General features: G+C 57.6%; 1 protein-coding gene across 2 annotated transcripts; it reads right to left on the bottom strand.

Moving 5' to 3' along the window:
* Window positions 1–418: 418 nt before the first annotated feature.
* On the bottom strand, window positions 419–21,887 carry MAP2K2 (mitogen-activated protein kinase kinase 2). Of its 2 annotated transcripts, XM_081499743.1 has the most exons (11): window positions 21,506–21,887; window positions 17,634–17,844; window positions 13,161–13,307; window positions 8,129–8,206; window positions 7,404–7,455; window positions 7,201–7,325; window positions 6,415–6,628; window positions 4,504–4,568; window positions 3,319–3,380; window positions 2,404–2,449; window positions 419–704 (listed from the first exon to the last, which is right to left on the bottom strand). In XM_081499743.1, the coding sequence occupies exons 1-11, from the start codon at window positions 21,595–21,597 to the stop codon at window positions 594–596; spliced, it is 1,203 nt and encodes a 400-aa protein (XP_081355869.1). In that variant the 5' UTR covers window positions 21,598–21,887; the 3' UTR covers window positions 419–593. The 2 variants fall into 2 exon arrangements, with proteins under 2 accessions (XP_081355869.1, XP_081355870.1); XM_081499744.1 differs by lacking the exons at window positions 4,504–4,568; window positions 6,415–6,628.
* Between the last annotated feature and the right edge of the window lie 85 nt (window positions 21,888–21,972).

Here is a 21,972-nt window from a genome sequence, read left to right as displayed (position 1 = left end):
AGCGTCAGCTCAGGCTGCTGTCAGGAGAGTCTGCTCCTCGAAGCACAGGAGGGGACAGGAGGGTACCTCCCAGGGAGCAGGTCACGTTCTGCCAAGAACAGGCTGTGCGGCCAGAGGCAGGAGCAGCTTGGGGAGGGGACCCCACGACAGCCATCGGGGACCTGACTGTTCTTCTGGGCTGGGAGGACCACCTCCAAGGGGCAGACGCCAGGTGAGGGGCACACATCCACCCCAAGATGGCACCCCTTCTCTCTGGGGGCCGCTCCGAGGCCTCACAGCTTGGAAAGGAACAAAGCCAGCGCCCAAAGCCACCTCCATCTCCTGGGGGTTGGGCTGCCCTGGTGGAGGTGTCCACCCTAGCTGGACGGGGACTGAGACCCCAAGGACAAGGAACAAGAAGCACAACTGGCACACGTGCTTTTTCTTTCCCTGTTTTTTTTTTTTTCTTTAGACCTAAGGAAGCAGGATCTGAGAAGACAGCACAGCGGTATCGGCCTCCCTGGGTCTGAGGGCCACATGTGCATCCCCTCGGAGGGCATGGCAGGAGGGGCGGGTGGAGAGGCGAAGGCCTGGTGGCTGCAGCAGGACCACCGTCACACAGCGGTGCGTGTGGGCGTGCTGGGCTGGTTTAGCCGCAGTGTTTTACACAACCAGCCAGCAAAATCCACTTCTTCCACCTCGGACCGCTTGATGAAGGTGTGGTTCTGAAATGGAAGGAGTGGCCTGAGCAGTCTGGCTCTGGACGGATGGCTGGACCCCCACCCCAGGGCCAGCGATGTGGGACAGGGTCTCAGGCAAGGGGCAGGCCGCTCCGTGCCCCCTGGAGCCCAGGGTGACCCTCTGTGGGGCTCCCTGGGTGCTGCAGTGGGGTGTAGAGCAGCCTCCCTGGCCCCCCCGACCTGACGCTAGAAGCCTCCCAGTGTGACAACCACAGATGTCCCCAGGTGTGGCCCCGTGTCGTGGGGAGCAGGGCTGTCTGCATGAGGACAGCAAGTTCCCCGTGCTTCCTGTCCGGGTGGCAACCACCGGCCGAGGAGGCCCCTGAGCCTGGAAATAGGGCCTATGTGGCTGGGGAGCAGGATCGCACCTCCTCTGTCAGTTTAAGTGACCCTCACAGTCACCCTTCCCATTAGGAATTGCCAGAGGCTACTGGTTCAGAAGGGTGGGGGTCTATGCCCCCAAGCAACATCTGTCTCTTTCACCAGCTGGGGAGGCAAGACCACTCCCACCTTCCTAAAGGGGGCTCAGGCTTAGGTGAAAAAACCAAACCAAGGGACCAGGATCCCTGCAGTCAAGACAGCAGTCAGCCCCACCCAGTGCGTGGTGTCACCCAGGCAGAGACCTGGATGTGGGCCTGAACTGTGTGAACTGCACAGAGCTGGGTTGGGGGGAGACCATGAGAGTTTCAAAGTTTGTGCTGCTGTTCCCTTGGTCTGTAATGTTCCACCATGAACATGGACTTCTTTTGTCGTGCATACCCCAAACACATGTCACTGGACTCAATAAGGAGCTTCTAGAAAGAAGCAGGTTGATGCTGACCCTGCCCTACAAGGTGTGCCAGGCCAGGCTCACACTTGGGATCACAGCAGACTAACTACAGCCGGGACCCGCAGCTAGCAGGGGTGGGCTCAGACAGGGTACCTTTCTGGGGAAGGTGCTGGAGCAGGGGCCACAGCTGGGGAGAGAGCAACAAGACACGTCCCCAGAGGATCAGAACCATCCTGTGCAAAGGTCCTGAGGTGCAGAGCTGGAGGAAGGCTGGGGGGGGGGCCTGCAGGTGTGGGCAGGGCACAAAAGCCCACCAGGGGGCGTGGCTAGGTTATTCACACTTCCACATTGCAGCCACCCCAAGAGGCTGCTTCTCTCCCATGTGGACACCTAGAATGCCTGGAAGTGTTTTCTCTCTGAGACACAAAATGTATAAACAAGGGGCTGTCTGTCTTAGCATCAGGGGTGACTCAGATAGTCAGACCCGGTGATGGAGGAAGGCCTAATGTCGGCATTAGGCAGACGTGGGCAGAAGGTGCTGTGATGGCCACCTAAGGCTGGCAGGCAGCCCTGCTGGTAGAAGGTCAGTTCTGGTGACCACGTTGGTTTCCAAGGACATCGAGCAGTGTGGTTTACAGGAAGGCAGATACCCCCATGGTGCCCCCAACACCTCAGAGGCCAGTCATTCTGAGGCCTAGCCCTGGGCACACAGGCCCTTCTGTCCCGGGGGAGCTGGGAGGACCTCGGTTGGTCTGCATGGAACCCTCCAGTAAGCCAGGGAGACCCACATGGGTTCTGCAGCTCGCCCAGCCTCCACACGCCAGCCCACGTCATCAGAGCCCGCTCAGGTGTTCACTTGGGGCATGGAGGGCCTGCTAGGGACCCCTGAATCTTCAAAATCTGGGTGTCACTCACCATGAGCATCTTCAGGTCCGCTCGCTCAGCTGGGTTCTTAATTAGGCTGTGGGTCCCAGGAGGTGGGAGAGAGGAGAAGCGGGCAGTCAGTGCCGAGGGGAGGAGCCTGCATCCTTCTGCCCTTGGCCGCCTGGATCGTGGGGGTGAGGGGCCCCACTGCACCCTTCAGTGTGAGAGCAGGACGCCTGACCCGGGAGGGAAGGGTGAGGGCCTGGGGCCAGGACAAGAGGGAAAGGGACAGAGGGTGGGAAAGCCCCAGGCTGCTGCTCGCTCAGAGGCCCAGTAGCAACCGCAGCTAAACATCTAATAAAAAACCCTGAGCTCAGGAGTCCAAGTGTCAAAATGGATGTTTTTCCTTCAGAAAAGCAGAACTATGTAAAGGCAGTTGCTCAGGGCAGCTCAGGGCTGAGTGGCAGTTCTTTAAACTGACAGCCTCCCAGGGCACAGAGAGGTTTGCAGGGTGGTGGGGGATGGCAGCACCCACCGCCGCAGATCGGCTGCAGGACATGCAAGCCTGGGCTGCCACGTGTGCGTCTGAACACGCAGGGCACCCAGCAGACCGGCCCTCCAGGTCCACGGTCCACTGGCTTGAGGCCGCATCACCCACAGAGGGCAAAGAGGGCCACCTCTTTGAAACAGGCTTGGAAGGCTGACCTGGGAGCTGGGAGGTGATGGGCTTGAAGGGCCAGCAAACTGGGGTGCCTGCTGGCAGAAGGCAGGGCAGAAATTGTGTGTTTTCCAAAGATGCTGGTTTCACTAGGGGTAGTGGGGATGAGACTCAGCAGCTTTGGGAGGGGGACCGGTTCTCAGGTGAGCTCCAGTCCCACCAGATGCTGCCATCGTGCAGCATCCCCGAGGCCCTGGTGGTCACCCCAGGAAGCAGGCAGCCTGCTCCCCCCACCCACCCTATCTTACCATTTATTTACAAACTCCTGGAAGTCCTGGGTGAACACGCCGTTGGGCAGCTTGGGAGGAGGCTGAGGGACAGACCAGATGGGTGGGGGTCAGAGGTCAAGGATGGTTTGGGAATCAGGGGGAAAGACACCTCCTAGCCGTGTGGCCATGGGGACCCTCAGGACACCTCTCATGGAGGCAGAGGGCACCATCCCACTCCCTCCAGCAGCTCCCCTGGGAGCCCTGCTGCCTGCCCTGCCACCTGGGTCGGGCTCTTCCCAGGTTTTCTTTCAAGAGCTCTCGTGTTGGGATCACAACTTGTTCCGGAGAGAAGGAGAAGGGGCCATCTTGTCGGCCCCCTCTGGAAGTGCCTGGAGTGACCTGAGGGTCTGGATCTCAGGGAGGCAGCAGCTGTGGGGGTTTGGGCCTGAAAACTGGGGAAGCTCACCCCTCCACCTCCAAGGGAGGACATGCTAGCTGGGCCCGGGTGGCGCTGCTGGGTGCAGGAAGTGCTGTCACCAGAGCTACCCGCCCTGCTCTGTCATCACTGACCCTGCTCTGAGCTGCTCACCCTGAGAGCCAAGCCTGGGCCAAGCCCAGCCGCCCCAACGCCCCAGGGCTACCAGAAACCATGTCTGTCCCAGAGGGCCCAGGACAGTGATGCGGACATGCTGAGAGGGCCGGCTCTGGGGTCAGCTCCTGCTGGGCCCTGTGCCACTCCCCTCCTCATGCCATGATGTACCCGTCTGTACAGTGGGCAGCCACGCTGCCCTCTCATGGGCTGGGAGCTCCCTGAGGGGAGGGGGACACCTGAACCTTCTCTGAGGAAGTGGGAGGACTCACGACCTCACACACAGACATTAAGATGCTCAGAGAAGGAGGTGCAGGTGTCAGGGCGCCTGGGCCCCGGGACTTAGCCCCTGGGATCAGAGTGACAATTCTGGGTTCATCTCTATAAAGATAAGAAAACAGCCCTTTAGGGAGAGTAGGTCTATGAATCGCAGGTAGAAGTAAGGCCACACGTCTTCATACCTAGTAACAACATCCTATTGAAGACAATGGTCTCCATCTCTCCCTGCGGCCCCTCCCCCGCACACCCCACAGTTTACATGTCCAATTCTCTTCTTCTGGGGGGGACACCTTCCAACAGGAATAGCTTACTCCTGCTGGTGTGGAGAACCTGCCAGCGGGGCTCTGGGCACGCACCTCGTTCACGATGTAGTCCAGCAGCTCAAAGATTGCCATGGCCGGCCGGCTGTCCATCCCGTGACCTGCCCGGGGTAGAAATGAATTCGGGTGAGATGACAGGTGGCCACCGTGCTTCTGTCTGGCGTCAAGGCCTGAGTGTGTGGAACGCGAGGCTGACCACCCTCCTCCCACCTGGCCTGAACTAGAGGGCAGGCTCCCTGGCCCTGCTGCCCTCCTGGGAAAGGAATTTCTCTCCTGACCCTCTAGTGAATGAGAAAAAGGAAACAAACCCCAAACATGGAAACAAATAGGAAAGCTGGTTGACAAGGCATATATCTGGCATGGGGCTGCATCTGGGCTATCCCAAATCCAAACCCCTGCTCCCTGTGCAGGCAGGGCGTTTGGGGCGGGGGCGGGGGTGGGGGTGGGGGTGGGGGTGGCGGTGGCGGTGGGCGGGCAGCTGTGTGTATGACCTTGCCCAGACCTGCGGGCTCACAGTGGTGGCCGGCTGGGGTGGCTGACCCCTGTCCTAGACCCAGCTGGCCAGGCCTGCATTTGGCAGCTGGACTTTTGCCTTCTGTCCCCAGTCCTGAAATGGGCACTCGGGCTGGGACTGGGCTGGGGGAGGTGCCGGCAGGCGAATGGCCTGGCATAGCCCACTGCTCCTCCCTGCCTGGAAGGTCGGGGCACCATTTGGGAGTCAGGCAGGGAAAGAAGGGGCCACGGCCTGAGGACACAGGTTTGGGTGGGGGTTCTCCCCTCAGAGGAAGTTACAACAGCCCAGCAGTCTGGGCATGGCAGCAGGGAAACAGAGGGTCCGGGCTTGAAAATACTGTGAAAACCAACTGATGACACAAGTGTCTGTCCATGGTGAACAGATGCCACATAATGGAATATTATGTGACCATAAAAAAGGAGTGAGGGACCAACACTTGTGACGTGGACAGACCCTGAGAACACGATGCTCAATGAGAGAAGCAGACACAGGACGCACAGGGTGTGATTCCACTGATGGGAAACATCCAGAACAGGCCAATCCACAGAGACAGAGAGAGGGTTCCTGGTTGTCAGGGGAGGGCAGAGGGACAGGGGTTCCTTCTGAGGTGACGAGAATGTTCTGGACTCAGGTAAAGGTGGTGGTCGGACATCCTTGTGAAGGTACAGAAATCCACTGTTATGAGCCTGAATCGAGTGGATCCTATGCTATGTGAATTCTATCTCAATAAAGCTGCAGTCAACCAACTGCAGTCCACTGCATGGTCCTTTAGTCTCAAACTTAATTCAACTCTCTTCCGGTCACTTGACTTAAGAAAAATCACAGATCCCTAAGTGCTGTTGCCTAATTATACCATCTGAGCTGTGACCCTGACCCTGACCCTGAGCCAGCCCTCAACATGGTGCAAGCATCAGCCTGAATCTCACAGGTGGCTGGTCCAAGTATTGCGAGGCCTCTGGGGGACACCCTCTTCCCACCCACGCCGGGCTGTGCAACAGGGCTGAAGCCAACCAGCCACTGGAGGAGACCCTGAGTTGAGCTTCTTTCAATTTGCGCTCCCCGAAAGGCTGGGCCTGACACAGGTGGTGGGTGCGAGCCTGCTTGCTGGGCAACCCTTCGGCTTTTCTGTACGCTTGAACGTTCTCGTGATAAAATGTGGGAGAAACCAGCCCCCTACCCCACCCCCGCCTTGGCTGAGGACTGAGCCTCTCGACCCCGCCAGCTGGCAGCAACAGGTGCAGTGGCCCCAGATGGGAGGGTCTGGGGCACTTGCAGCACTGTCCCCAGAAGCCACAGGACCATCTGAGGACTGCTGACTGCAGGGAGCACGGCCCAGGGGGACAGGTGGCGCTGAGAGGGGCCCGTGGGGAGGCAGCTGCCATCCCCAGGCTCTGGGGCCCATCCAAGCTGGACACCCCAGCCTGGAGCCCTACCGCTGATGGGGCGTCCGGGGGGCCTCGGCCGCGGTGAGATGCTGGGAGGTTCTCCTTCCGCTCCATCGACCATGGGCCGGCCGAATATGGCCTCCAGCTCCTTGGCGTCCGGTGGGGGGATGGGGTACCTTCCGATGGACAGTTCCACCAGGGACAGGCCCATGCTCCAGATGTCTGACTGCACCGAGTAGTGGGTGCCTTGTAGCCGCTCTGGCTGCGGGGAGACAGGAAGAGACACCCCGAGGGTGACAAGGAGGGGCTGGCACCCTGGGGTTCCCCTGCACCCCTGTCCCGCTCTGGGATCCCTCCAGAGACCCAGCGACCGAAAGCAAGCCATTCCGTCTCCTCCCTCCACTCCATCCATCAGAGCTGACAGCAGCCCCCCACAGACCCACAGCCCACAGCTGGAGATTGCCCTGCCCAGGGACGTCCTGTTCTTAGGACAATCCCAAGACTGACTTCTCACAATTTGCTCTGAAAATCGCCTGGATGGCTACTAAAATAATGCAGGGCCAGTTGCTTGGCTCAGAACTTGACTGACTATTCTCCCCAACTGGACTCTTGCTAGCAGCAGAGAGGAGCTGGGCAGAGAGACAAAAACCTGAGTGAGAAAATGAAGGAGACTCGAAATTCAAAGGAAAGGAGAAACCCAGCAAAGACAGAAATGGCACAATGGGGAAGAGTAGGCTTCTGGAAAACCTGGAAAACAGGGAAAAGCTGACAGGGTGGGTGGCAGGGAGGACCGCAGAAGAACCCAGGGACACAGCGGGTCGAGAAAGGACTCACAGACATGTAGGACCGTGTCCCCACGAAGGAGTTGGCCATGGAGTCGATGAGCTGGCCGCTCACCCCAAAGTCACACAGCTTGATCTCCCCTCGGGAGTTAACGAGGATGTTGGACGGCTTCACATCTGGGGTCAGAGCCGGAAGTGAGGACACGCCGCCCCTCACCCCCCGCATGCCCCAAGGCCGGGATGCCCTCCCCTTACCTCGGTGCATGATCTGGTGTTTCTCCCGGAGGTACGCCAGGCCCCGCAGAACCTGCAGGGGAGCCGCAGGGCGTCAGAGGGACTGTCCCCAGGGCCAGGCCACAGTGGCCACGAGACAGTCACCACATCCTCGGGGTGGGAACAGTCACCCACCTCATCGACTCTCACAAAGCCCCCCGCCTGTGACGTGGGCAACACTCTCTCCTCATCTGAGGAGGGGCTGGGATCCCTGGGAGCTGAGACAAGGCCTGAGGCTATAAGTGTCTGGCCAGCCTCCTGCCCCGGAGGTCACCCCAGCCCCAGGGGCATCCTCTGTTAAGCCCTTTGCTGTTGGGACTGTGCTCAGGCTCCCCAGGCTGACAGGATGAAGGATAGAGAGGCTGTTTCACCGAGTTAGCGAGGCCACAGTCAACGATGACAGCACCATGGGACACCACGTGTCTGGGGTCACAGAGTCTCCTCCCCCCCTCCAAGGCCTGCATGGGCCAGGGAGCGTTACCCCCACTTCATGGGCCAAGGGACTTGGCCCATTCAGGCACGCAGCTGGTGGAGGCTGGCAATGGCACCTCTGCCTCTTTGAAGGTGGAGGCTGGCAATGGCACTTCTGCCACGCTGATGCCCACCACTGGCTTCCAGGGGCTCCTTGAAGCCTGGTCACCTAGAAGCGGGGAGGAGTGGTAATGGACCCCGAGAGCGCAGGGCCGGGCACGTGCTTGCACACTTACCGCAATGCTGACCTTGCCCAGGATCTCTTCGGGGATTCTCTTGGCTTCTTTCAACACCTGGTCCAGGGAGCCGCCATCCTAGGAACAGCACAGGGGAGAGGCAAGCCACTCTGAGCCTTTGCCAGGCCAGGGCCCTGGGACACCAGAGCAGCAGGCTGGAAAACAAATCACTTCCCAGGCTCCTGGCGAGCGGGTGCTCACTCGCATCTGCAGGGAAGAGGCCAGACCACAGCCAGAGGCGACCTGAGGGCCCAAGGCAGGGACTCCCACTGCTTCAGGGGCTCAAGAAGCGGAAAGGTTGCAACTGTGCTCCCAGGTGGCTGAGCTTCCTGGAACCCAGGCCCTGGCTGGACAACAGGACTCAACCTTCCCAAGGCTGCCAGGAAGCGGCAGGTGGAGTGGAGCCACAGAGGCCAGAGCTCCACGGGCTAGAGGTCGAGCTCACAGCCGGAGCACCAGAGAGTGTACCTGAGTGGACCTGCAGCTCTGGGGCCTGGGTCCCCTTCCAGCAAGCCGGCCATGGCTGCAGAAAGGGGAGCGAGACCACAGGGGTGCCAGCTGCAAGTGCCCAGCACAGAAGGGAGGCCAAGCCCATGGGTTCCCTCACTACTCCCTGGCTGAAGCCTCCCCAGCTCCACCAGGATGGCTGAGGAGCACAGGGGAAGGGGGAAGGGGAGCAAGCGACAGCCACTGCTCACTGTCCTGCTCCTGGGATGTCCAGCAAAAGACCTGACACAGGTCATCCTAGTCGGTTCCCCGACATAGGCGGGGACCCAAATCCACAAGCTAATGAGGAAATGACAGAAACCCAGTGTCTTGTGCAAGGTCTTGTGCAAACCTGGAGACCACAACTCCAGGGATCGCTGACCAGCCCACAGCACCTCCTGGACACGTGTAAGCCCCCCCATGGTGTTTGGGAGCCAGAACTGGACCTGGGGGATGCTGGGAGAGGTGGTCGAAATGGGAACTCGAGGCTGGGAGGATAGCCTGTTTTCTCTCGCCCCTGCTCCAGGGCCCCTGTGGCCACCTGCTGCCCCAGGAGGCCTCTCATTTCGCTGGGGGGGTGGGGAAAGAAGCCTGCAGCCTCGGGGACACCTGGTCCCCCTTCCTAGCACTCTCCCCCTACTGTGTCTGGTGAGAAGGGCTATGCTGAGAGTTCTGGAAAACCCCAGGCCCTCTGACACTTTGGGAATCCATGCAGGCTCTATGGACTTGCCCCAGACTGAGGGCGAGTGGCCGTGCACACGCCCACGGTGGGTGTGGCTGGAGAGGAACCCACGGGACCAGGCGGCCTGGTGCACCCAGCAGACAAGCTGCCAGCCAGCCCCATTCTACATGCTTGGTGAGATGGGAATTCCTTTTCTTCTCATTAAAAAAAAAACCTATTTATTGTTTATTTTTGCCTATGCTGGGTCTTCACTGCTACACTTGGGCTTTCTTTAGTTGCAGCAAGCAGGGGCTTTTCTTTGTTGCAGGGTGCAGGGCTTCTCATTGCGGTGGCTTCTCTTGTCGTGCAGCATGGGCTCTCAAGCACAGGCTCAATAGTTGTGGGGTACGGGCTCAGTTGCTCCATGGCATGTGGGATCTTCCCGAACTAGAGGTAGAACCCGTGTCCTCCCATACACGCAGGCGGACTCTTAACCACTGGACTGCCAGGGAAGCCCTTCTTCTCATTTTCTCAACCCTAAAGGAATGTTTAAAAAGGATCGTGGTCTCTGCTCTCTGACTTGGCTCCTCACACTCCTGATTTTCCGAAGTGCTGTGATACGTCTGTGGGATGGTGTTCAGGGCGAACATTCACGCGGAGGTAGGGGCAGGAGAGGCCCCAGGCTGGGGTCTCAAGGTGGCTCAGAGCACAGTGAGGTTCTTCTTCACCTCGCCCTCAACATCAGAAGGGACCATTCTCTGTGAGGGACCGTCCTGGGCGCTGTGGGCAGCGTCCCTGCCCCCCAGAAGCATCTCCCTGGCTGTGACAACCATGAAGGGCCCCCACGTCGCCCAGTGGAGAGCCCCTGGTACACAGCTGAGGAGACACCGGACAGGATGTGGTGTGAGAGGCCCCACAGCAAGGTCCCTCTGAGCCCGGGTCTTACTCCTTATGCATGACTGCGGGCTTTCAGTTTGCCTCTGTGTTCTCTGAGCATCCCAAAGCCCTCTGCTCATTGAGAAGGAGCACATGAATCCATCCTTCTTTTAGTACCATTTATTTTTAAGATTTTTTAAAATTTGGTTTTGGCTGCCCTGGGTCTTTGTTGCCATGTGAGAGCTTCTCACTGTGGCGGCTTCTCCTGGGGGCGGAACACAGGCTCTAAAGCTCGGGCTCAGTAGTTGTGGTGCACTGGCTTAGCTGCTCCAGGGTGTGTGGACTCTTTCTGGACCAGGGATTGAACCCATGTGCCCTGCACTAGCAGGTGGATTCTTAACCACTGCACGTCCAAAGAAACCTGATACATTCCTCTTAAAAATTCAAACGCAGATGAACTGCATCCTGATCTCCCAGCAATTCCACCAGCCTTCCCAAAGTGTGACTTATTTTCTTCCAGATTCTTCCATGCTCCTGCATACACATCCATGTGCACAGAGGAAGACCACGTTTTCAGCCTGTCTGTCTGTCCATTCATCTGTGGGTTCATACGATGCGCACTTTCCTCCTGGAGGACTGCTCCCCGGAGCGTATCTGTGGGTTTCGTTTAACCCCTGGAAAGTTGCCTGCTGCCATTCTTTACCTCCCTTTTGCTGAAGGACGCATCTGATTTTTCATTATTGTAGAAAAGGGACTGCATTCTTTGGTAGATTTGACTTTAGGCCAAGAAATACCAAGAGGTGCCTCTGAGTGGTCTGTCAGCTACTCCCTGGCTGCTGCGGCCCCGAGACACCACTGTCCATTGGTCCAGGCCCCTTGTTTCCCCCGGGAATGGGTCTGGGTGCTGGGGCAGCTGCCAATTCTGCTGTTTTCCGCACTGGCAGGTGAGTTTCTCCTTCTGGGCTGAATTGGGGCTGTTCATCACAGCCAGGGGGCTTTTCCCACAAGCTAGAGCTGGAAGCTCTCCAATGGGAGAGGAGAACCAATGCAGCAGGACGCTGCATACAGGTGAAACCTTGCCCCATCCTCTCCCCCTCAGACAGACACAGTGTGACATTCTTCCAGAGTCCCACAAAGGGAGGTGGGGGGACTGCAAGTGCCCCCTCACCACTAAGTGTGGGATCCCAAGGGCATGACTGGTTTGGGCTCTCTCACCGCTTCCTGTTGTCTTGCCCTTCCTTACACCCTCCCTGCCCAGAGCGCCCCTCCCTAAGGCTCAGCTCTGTGGGCCCTCACCTGTTAGCAGAAAGCAGGGTGCGTGGGCCACACTGGAGCCCATGTCTTGGAGTTTGTGTGTGATGTACGTGTCCACCATCCTCTTATGCGTGCTATGAAAGTGAACCAGAAGAGCCCAACCAGGAGCTTAAAGCACGAGCCCAGCAAGCGAAGAGAATCCAGCATCTCCCCAGCATCATGTGTGCTCCGGGAAGGAGCCTAACAGGAACCGATGCTTCATACCCACTGAGAGTGGAGGGGGAAGAGGAGGGGCGGGGCTGGGATGCTGCCTCTCCTCTGCTAGGAGAGAGGAGCCTCCTGACTCAGGATATCCAGGGAGCAGGGGTGGGTGTGGCTGAAGAGGAGGTAGGGGGACGTCCCTGGTGGTTTCACGGGGTCTTAAAGACCCCGTGCTTCCAAAGCGGGGAGTGCGGGTTCAATCCCTGGTCGGGGAACTAAGATCGCACGTGCCATGCCTGTGTGTTGTGGCCAAAAACATAGAGAGGAGGTGGGGGGGAAGGGAAGAAGGAGAGAGGTGGGGGTAGGAGTGGGGGGTCCATTACAATACAGCAGAGGCCCCCTCAGACCAGAGTGACTTCACATCCATTTCTTGCCCTGACTCTGCCTGACTCTCATCTGCAAGGAGGTGGCCAGGTGGGCGGGCAGATATGACTGCCTTCTCCCAGTGAGGAAGGGGCACCCATTGGGCACTGCCAGGTGGGGGCAAAGCAGCTGGGGGGGAAGCCTCCCTGCAGCTCACATGCATTCCTGGCGGGCTCTTGCTCAAATTCGTTTCCTGCCTTCATTACAAAACTATCAGAGAGGACAGTGGGCTGGAGGCTGGGCGTAACGGAAGCTGCCTGCTCAAAGCCGCACTGCATCCTGGTTTTGCAAGGGCCCCTGAGGGCCGGGGCCTGGACGGCTGGGCTCGGGCAGGGCTCTACCTGCTGAGGGCGGGTGGCAGAGGGCCGGCAGTGTTTCCTCCAGGGGCCTTCAGCTCTGACCACTTCTGCTTTCATGACATTCAATCCCACCCATCTCTGAGCCTTGAGACCAGAGTTCCTTAATGACGGGGCACATAGGAATTAGCCGTGGTTTAAAGGAGACAGGCGCCCACTCTCCACTGCAGAAGCCTGGTCCCCACGGGCCTGAGCTGGGGGTCCAGAGTTGTGTCCCCAGACCACGCACTCTGGCTAGAGGGCATGTGGGAAGGAGCAGTCAAGCGTTTCTTTGAGCAGCCCTCCCCAGGTGGGCCTGCTTAGGTTCACAGACTTTCCTGGTTTTTTTTGGCCGCACCACACAGCATGTGTGATCTTAGTTCCCTGACTGGGGATTGAACTCGTGTCCCCTGTAGCGGCTGCACAGAGTCTTGACCACTGGACCACCAGGTAAGTCCCAGGTGCAAGGACTTTCAACGTAGCATTATTCATAACGTGGCAGGGACTGGGAACAACCTCAGTGTCCAGTAACAGTGCTTCATAAATTACCGGATGGGTGCACATGGATGCCGAGATGACCAACGGAGGGAACAAGATGGGGCTGGCTCTGAGCCCACAGAGAGCAGTGTCTTCCATGGATCCGGGGAGAAGCAAAATTGAGAGGAGGCTATGTGGTGCTTAAGAAACGAAGGAAGCTATGTGCAATGTGTATACAGCTGCCCCGCCTCCCCACCTGCGCTAGGCCCCCCAGAACAGGCCAGGGCTCTAGGGGGGTGGGGGAAGGGGGTGGGCTCACCATGTGCTCCATGCAGATGCTGATCTCGCCGTCGCTGTAGAAGGCCCCGTAGAAGCCCACAATGTATGGGGAGTTGCACTCGTGCAGCACCTGTAGCTCTCGGATGATCTGGTTCCGGATGGCCGGCTTGATCTCCAGGTGGATCAGCTGTGGGGGAGAGGGCGGCGGAGTTAGGGCCCCACGGCTGAGGGGGCCAGAAAGGAGGGGTCATCCACCTACCTGGCCACCGAGGACGCACACCCAAGTGCAGACTTGAACGGGAATGTTCACAGAATCTGGCAGATGGGAGCAACCCATTCCCCCTGAATCAACTGAAGGAGGGACAGGCCGAGGATGCTGTCCCTCTATGTATGGGAGCATCACTCAGCCATGACGAGGAGAGAAGCCCCGACACTTGCTACCACATGGATGTGGCCTGAGAACATAACGCTAAGTGAGAGGAGCAGACACAGAAGGACACACAGGGTGTGATTACACTGATGGGAAACGTCCAGAACAGGCTGATCCTCAGACACAGAGAGTGGGTCTCTGGTTGCCAGGGACTGAGGGTGGGGCGGGGGAGTGACTGCTCATCGGGATGGAATGCATTTTGGGGTGATGAAAATGTTCTGAAATTGATGATGGTGATGGATGCACAGCTCCATGAATATACTAAAAATCACTGAGTTAAATACTGTAAAAGGGTCAATTTTATGGCAGGTGAATTACATCTTACTAAAGCTGTTTAAAAAAAGTATCATCAGAGGCAACACTGCCCATTTGGTTACAGGGGGAGCTCTGTGAATCAAGTCGTACAAAGTGTCAGCCTTTCCCAGGAGCAGACACTCCTGTTCAATGGGGCAATTGCTTCACCGATGCCCCTCATCGGGGTGGGTTCCCCTTCCCCTTCCCCTGCCAGCCGAGAGACCACAGAGAGCCTTCCGCTGCCCCCCTGGGAGCCTGGCTGCCTTTCCCCTTGAGTCCAAGTCGACAGAAAGGATTGTCACCAAATTCATCATGATACCAGGAAAGACGAGGAAGGAAAGGACCACCTAGAGAGATGCAGAAGACAGCTGACAAAGGGCCCAGAGCAACACCCAGCTACAAACCCCAAGGAAGCCAAGATGCCTGGTGGGAGAGAGCCAGGCTGTGGATCCTTGACTTGGCTGCTCAGAGTCCCAGGTGCTCCAGACATCGCGATATAAGAAAAGGGTATAATTCCCACCCACCCCTGTCAGAGAGACAGAGCCAGAGCCCAGGTATTTGAAAGTGACCAATTCAACAGACATTTCTGTGGAGTTGGTTACACGCAGGGCCAGTGATGAGCAGACAGCAGAGAAGGTCCTGCTTGGAGGGGACATGCCACCGGGAATGGGCGAGACACAGGCAGAGCAACCCCAGGTGGTAGAGGTGCTGATGGAGGAATCACAGACAGGTGCCCCAGGATTCCGATGATTCTGAGGCCAGGCCTCAAAGGATGGGGGGACTCGGCCAGATGGACAAGGGGTGGTGCGGGAGCCAGGTGGAAGGACAGAGAGCTGCCTGTTGGAGGGGTGTGGGCCGAGTTCAGGGGGCACAGTGTATGTGCGGGACCCACACGAATGCCCCTCAAAACCTGGAGAACTGTGGAAGACTCTGGCAACACAGTGCCTGGAGCCCACAAGGCCCCCAGGCAAAACCTCCCACCCCTACTTGAAGGTTGCCTGCAGAGCCCAGCTCTGGTCACAGGGCCTCGGACAGTGTGCCTCCCCACAGCCACCCCCAGCAGGATGGCTCTCTCTTGGGAGGGGACACCCAGCACGTGTCCACAGACCAGGTCAACTGCAAAGAACAGACCCAAGAGGATTCAAGCCCAAGCCAGACACTGACCAGCTCAGCCTCAGGTTCTCTGTAGAACAGAGCTGCTGGTCTACAGGCACGAGAATGCACGCTGAGGTTTTGTGCCAGCTTTGACTCAGGGCCATCACTCCAAAGAAGGTGGCCAGTGTTGGGACGTGACCTTGAGTAGGCCTGTAACTTCCGTTCTTAAAGCCAGAGGGGCAGAGGGGAGGGACACACATAGAGGCTGAACACACATTCCTTTGCTGGGAGCACAGGAAGTCAGGAGAGCCTTGTGGGCACAACACACTCCGAGTCCATCAGGACACGAGCCTGGGGCTCTCACAAGGATGCAGGAGGAGTCGCGATGCCATGCTGGAGTCCAGAGAACATTTGGAGACCAGCTCCCTTGGGTCTTGTGAGACTGGCTTCACTGCTAGTTTGGGACTGGTCAGGATAATGCCCTGCCCATCAGAGGGCCAGGAGGGACTGCAGCCCACAGCAGGATCCCTGCTGATCCTGCTGGCCAGCCCCACCTTCACCCTCACACCTGGGCCATCTGATAAGCTCACACCCTTGGAATGCATGGAATTCAGACTCAGCTTCCTGGGAACTCGGAATTCCACCCAGGGTAGTGGAGGAAGGAGGTCATTGAGCCTCAAAAACCAGTGTGTCATGTCCATTTCCCCACCTGTGTCCTTGGCTGGATACCGGCAAACAGGCCTTTGGGGTGAACTGGCCCTCGAGGAGCTCTGGACCCCCATAGACCGGTTGAGGGCTTCAGGGCCACTGGGGAAGGTCTCCCTGAACTGTGTGACCCTGGGAGCGCGGCTGCACAGGCCACAGGAAACCAGAGGAGATCACGCCTGACGCAGAACAAAATCTGAGACCCATTCCCCTCAGTTTTTGGACCCTTCTTTTTTTTCTTTCTTTTTTTGGAGTCAGTTTCCCAACGAGGGATCAAACTCTGGCCCTGGCAGTGAAAGTGCCAAGTCCTAACCACTGGACTGCTAGGGGAAGTCCCTTCCCTTCCCTCCCCACCAAAGATTTTATTTTCATAGGATTATAGAAGCTCAGGAAAGTTGCAAAAAGAGCAAAGAGAGTCTGTGACTGAGGCAGGAGTCAAAGCTGGGGTACACACATACGAGGGGCAGGGCTACTAGCTAGACTACACCTGCCCGCCTCTCCAACTTTAAACTCTGAAGCCCCACTTCACAGGCTTTCAGGAAGCTGTAGACAAACTCTCAGAGATCCGTGGTTAAATAAGTCAGGTTATCTACCACCCAGAAGAGTCCTGGACAGCCTGAAGACCCTTCTGACCCTGAGGAGCATTCTGAGTCCAAGTCCCTCCCACCTCCCACTGCTGTCTGAATTTCATGGCTGCCCTTCTGCTCCCCGGAGCTGGGGGGTGCTTCGGGCAGAGCAGGGATTTCTGGGGCTGCTCTGGTTTGGAAAAGGTGGCCTGCGGAAAGCAGACAGAAATAGAAAACAAGGGGCTGTACATTTCATGAGGGAGGGGCTTGGCAGGCAGAGGGACAGCCAAGTGACAGACCCCAGCGGAAGCCCCAAGTGCAGTCTCCCAGGAAAGGCAGGCCCTGTGCAGATCCCCCATCACCAGGGTCAGCTGTCCAAGAATGCGATTCAGAAACCATGGGGTCAGGATGGTGGGATACAAAGAGGGGGCTTTCTACGTCTGAAGGAAGACGATTGTATGAACTGAGTCACACGTCAACACGATGGCCCTGGGGACGTGTGCAGGAGCCACTGTCCCCCGGTAGGGACCTCCTCCTGTCCCCCACCCCCAATGTCTCTCAGGGACCCTCCCCCACAGACCAGCAGGGCAGCCGCACAGCAGCCCCGATGAGGGACGTCTCAGCATCAGGGTCTGCACTGAACAGGGAGGTGACGGTCACTTCACATGACCCTGTGGTAAGGCCACGGCACCCAGTTGTTGGGTTAGGCACCCACCTAGACGTCACTGTGGAGGTATTTTTAGATGTGATTTAACAAGGGAATCATCAGACTCTGAAGAAAGCAGGTGACCCTCTAAGTGGTGGGCCTTATCCAATCAGGTGAAGGCCTTCCAAGAAGGGATGGGATCCACCTCCAGCTTCAGCTCTTCCCTGGGTCTGCAGCCCACAGGCTTGCCCCGCCGACTTCAGACCTGCCAGCCCTTATGACTGCCTGAGCCAGTGTCCACTCTTCCCCCCACACCCCCAGTGGTTCCCTCTCTCTGGAGAACACTGGCTAATACGCGTCGTTCGGACCCCATCCCCTAAAGGTGACTGTTGCTCCCAGCAGCTGGTCTTGGTGCGCAGGGCTTTCTTCTGGCTCTGATGTCAGGGGGCGGCCAGCTCTAAGGGCACCCAACTCTACTCTCTTCCATCTTGCTCCTTTCTCAAGCCAGTCCATTCCTGTGAATCTGAATTGCAGCCACGGGTGGGAAGGGAGAGGGCAGTCTTAGAGGAGGAGCTGCGTGAGGCAAGCCTGCATTGCCACAGTCTAACTAGAACCCAAGCTGGGGGGCGGGGCCTCTGAGCCCAGAAGCCAAGAAAGCAGATGCCTGCACCCTTCAACCTTCCCTCCCATCTCCAGGGAACCTGCCCGGACAACTGACCACCGGCGCCCACAGAGCACAGGGACAGAGTAGTTGCTCTACTGCCGGCTGTGGCTCACCTTTCTGGCCATGATGAGGCCCGAAGGTCTGTGCTGGACCTTGGTGACCACTCCGCCGTTGCCAGCTCCCAGCTCGGAGATCCGTTCGAAGTCATCGTCCTTGAGCTCGCCAACCTTGGCCTTTTGGGTGAGGAAGGCTTCCAACCGCTTCTTCTGCTGCTCGTCGAGCTCTAGCTCCTCTAGCTTCTTCTGGAGGTCCACCAGGTGTGCTCTGCAGAGACCCCGAGGGCAAGGGTGAGCGAGAGCGAGTGAGAGTGCGTGAGCCACCAGGAGATGACTCAGTCTAAGCCAGGGTCACCATGCCACCACTGCATCCTGGGCCCTGGGGTTTGGGGCAAGCAGGTGAATCAGACTTGACTCTTATGCTTCAAGAGCCTACCATCTGGTAGGAAAGACAGACAATCCACAGACACATAGCCGGCCTCCCCAAGAACCAGCCACCCCTCACCACATCATAAAGATTAGGAGATCTCGGGGATGAGCTGTAAGTCAATGGCTCTGACATCAGACCCAGGAGGCCTCTTTCCTGACAAAGGCTTGTACCACATGGGAAGAAGATGAAGGAACTATTGGGAGAAGCCCAGGGGTCAGGGAGTGGAAGTCCCCAGGATTTTTCATGAGGATGGAGGAGTAAACTGAGACTCTGAGTGGCCTCAGAGCAAAGAACCAGAATCTAGGGGAGGACAACAAGAAGTTGCTATACCCATGCCTCTAATTTAAATGGATTACGCACAGCCACTGGACAGGGAAAGACAGGGGCATAATTTATAAACAGTGTGGACAAATGCAGGGCATTCCGTTCCGCCAGCATGCACTTATTATATCCCAAGCATTACTGTAAACACTAGGCGTTTATACGCACACACATTCCTAGACCTGGTGATTAAAAACTAACCACATATACGGCACTTTATTGGGTGATTCAGGGAACTTTCAAAGGAAATGTTGACAGTATGCTATTTTCCCTGACTTGACTTTGAACCAAATCCTAGAGTTGAAGGCAGCTCCCTGTAACAGGCAGGTGGACGCCAGCTCAATGCTCAGTGCCCACGAGGACTAACTTGGGGCTGCCTGAAAGAAAAAGAACAGGGACTTCCCTGGTTGTCCAGGGGTTAAGAATCCGCCTTAAAATGCAGGGGACATGGGTTCAATCTCTGGACGGGGAACTAGGATCCCACACACCGTGGAGCAACTAAGCCTGCAGGCCACAACTAAAGATCCCACGTGCCACAACTAAGACGAGATGCAACCAAATTTTTTTTTTTTTAAGAAAAAGAACATAAGCTATGTGTGCAATTAAAAAATTTCTAGCCACATTAAAAAAAAATCAGGTGAAATGAACTAATCTGGAAAGCATATTATGCTTACAGCTCCCCTGAATTTGGACATGCCGTGTGTCAAGGGCTGGCATGGCAAGGGGCTCTAGCCAAACAGTGAGTGCAGCTCTAGAGAAGAAGGGGCCACTTCCAGTGGCCCCCCAGCCACCACTCCCCAGGGCATTTATACAATTTATTAATTTATTTAGTGGCCGCACTGTGCAGCACATGGGATCTTAGTTCCCCAACCAGGATCAAGCCTGTGTCCCCTGCAGTGGAAGCTCAGAGCCCTAACCACTGAGCATCCAGGGAAGTCTGTCTCCAGGGCATTTAGGCCAAAGCTGACCGCCCAGCTGGGGGAGACCTTGTAGGGGGGATTCAAGCAGGAGATAAAGGGGGAGACTGGAGTTCTGGCAGGAATCTTCCAATCCCCAAGGTCAATCATGACTTGCCTACAACTTAAAGAGATGTGAGCGAAAGGACACCCTGGAGCAAGATGACCTGCCGCTAGGTGATGTCAACCTGAGCTGGTAGCAAGAAGAGGTCACTGGGAGGTAGCTGCCACATCACGAGAAGCTACCAGAGCTTTAACCAGTTTGCTGAGTTCTCATGATCCTTCTGGGAGGCGAGTCTCTTGTAGACCCCAGCCCACACAGGAAGAAGAAGGCTCAGAGAGGGTCGGTAACCTGCCTGAGGATCACAGGCAAGGAAGTGGCGCAGGCTGGAGTGAATGACACCTGTATCCAGTCTGCCTGAAAAGCCCGGGCTCACAGGAGCGGCCGCCTGAGCCGGGACCTGGATAAAGGGGGAAGAAGGATGCAATGGACAGAGGAGGGGAGGCAAAGGAGTAAATGTTTGTGTCACGACTCCTCCACTGAAGGGCCGAAGAGGCAGGTTTTGTGGCCAGACCCTCAGACCCTGGAAAGTCTTTAGCCTGCCCAACAGACATCTAAAATGCATTCTGGAGTCAGCTGATTAATCCATTTTACATTTAATGGCAACTCCACTGTGGTTATTAAAAAACAAAACAACACCCTGGAATTCCAGTGGCCGGCTTCTTCTACTAGGGGAATTCTTGAAGGGATGGAAATCACAGACCACATTTTAAGAAAAAAAGAGAAAGCAACTATGATGAAGGATCTCTCTTGTAAGAATACGTGGATTTTTTTGGGGGGGTGGCGGAGCTGAGCCACACTGCTTGTGGGATCTTAGTTCCCCGACCAAGGATCGAACCTATGTCTCCTGCATTGGAAGCTCGGGGTCTTAACCACTGGACTGCCAGAAAAGTCCCTAAAATAAGCAAATTTTTTGAGAATCAGGAACGCATCCCCATACTGAGCTGCACCCTCGGGGACAGAGAAAGATGTGAACTCACACACATGTGCACCAAGGTGCTCCTCCTTCATTTGGTTACAGGGAGGCCAAGTCCCCTGAGAGGCACCAAACATGCTGTTCGCCCATCACCTCTGGGTTCTCATGGATCACACCATGCACCAGGCACACGGACCCCAGCCAGGGTTTCTAGGACCGTCCTGCTCCGGTCCAGCATGGAGAACCGAAGCGGGGAGGTCAGGGATGTGCTCTGGAGACAAGTCTGCTATCAGGTAACCCCAAAGGCCAAGGTTCTTTCTCTGTCCCCTTCTTTCCCCTCAAGTATTCCTGTCCCCCTCCGTGGCCTCAAACTACCACTACCACTTCTCCAGCCCCTCAAGGATTTGTTAATCCATTCAATTCAGAATCTCTCTGTTCATTTGCTTTCATGAGTCCCAGCAGGCCCCCTGACTTCTTTCTTGCTCCGAGTTCTCCCCACCTCTGGCCCTCCAAATCCCCCTCGCTCCCCACTTCTCCTGCCTCTCTGCCCCTGTCAGGACGCCTCACCACTCTCCCCAGGTTCAGCAGCTCCTCTCCCTACCAGCAAAATCTTCTCAGGCTCCCTTTCCCCCAAACTCCCTGAGACGCTCCCTCATCTCTCAGGCACCCTCTTTCCCTTTTCTTGGACCTCCCAACCCCATGCTCACTCCCAGGGACCCGGCCTGCCCCATCCTCTCCTTTCAGGGACCCCATGTGCCCTGTTCTTAGAATGCAAGGACCCCTTCCTTCCCTCTACATCACTACTCAGGGACTCCTCCCCCTTCCTGCGATTTCACTACTAGGAACCCCTGACCCATCCTCTCCCCTCAGGTGAGGATCACTACCATAGCTTCCACTCTGTAGGGCCTCATATCCCTGTCTTATCCCCGCAGAGACCGATTCACTATCAGACCATCATCTCCCAGCAAGAACCCTGTCCGAGCCCAATTTCACCATTCAGGGACCCCCTCCCGCCAATATCATACTCAGAGTCCCTCATCTCTCCTCTCCTCTCCAGGGACCCCTCCTCCGATCTTGCTACCTGGGCCCTCTCCCCTTCTTTCAGGGACTCCCCCTTCCCAGATCTCGCTACTCGGGGCCTCTCCCCTCTTTTCTCTTCGACCCCGTCCCCAGACCTAGCGACTCTGGGACACCCCCCCACACACACATCCTGTCCTCTCCCCGGCCCCGGCCCGGCCCACTCACTCGGAGGCGCCCTCGCTGGTGGGTGACGGGCCCTCGGCGATGGCGGGGTTGATGGTGAGCGCCGGCAGCACCGGCTTTCTCCGGGCCAGCATCGGGGCTCCGCGGGCCGGCGGCGGCGGCGCCTCTAGCCGGGGCCCATAGGGGGCGGGCCGGGAGTGGGCGGCACCGACGCGAGCCCGGGGCTGCGGCCGCGGCCTAGGCCGGCGCCGAGGCGACGAGGATGGACGGTGCTGCGAATCTGGGCCGAGGGGCCCCAAAGGTCTCTGGGGCTAAAGCCGCGGGATCGGGGCCGCCGCAGCCACCGAAGCCGGACAGGGGCTGACGCTGCAGCAGGAGCCCGGGAGGCAGAGGGAGGGGAAGGGGAGCTACGAGATCGCGGGCCGGCCTCTCGCGAGAGCCACCGCCTGGGAGAGGTACGCCGGGCCCCGCCCCTCGCCCCGACGCGTGCGCACCAACCTGAGGCTGCC

The sequence above is a fragment of the Giraffa tippelskirchi genome, chromosome 6 (genome assembly GCF_054371585.1).
Source record: "Giraffa tippelskirchi isolate mGirTip1 chromosome 6, T2T-mGirTip1v1.2.pri, whole genome shotgun sequence".
In the NCBI taxonomy this organism is placed as follows: Eukaryota; Metazoa; Chordata; class Mammalia; order Artiodactyla; family Giraffidae; genus Giraffa; species Giraffa tippelskirchi.
The sequence above is the reverse complement of the archived record's forward strand: the minus strand, read 5'-3'. Positions and strand labels throughout refer to the sequence as shown.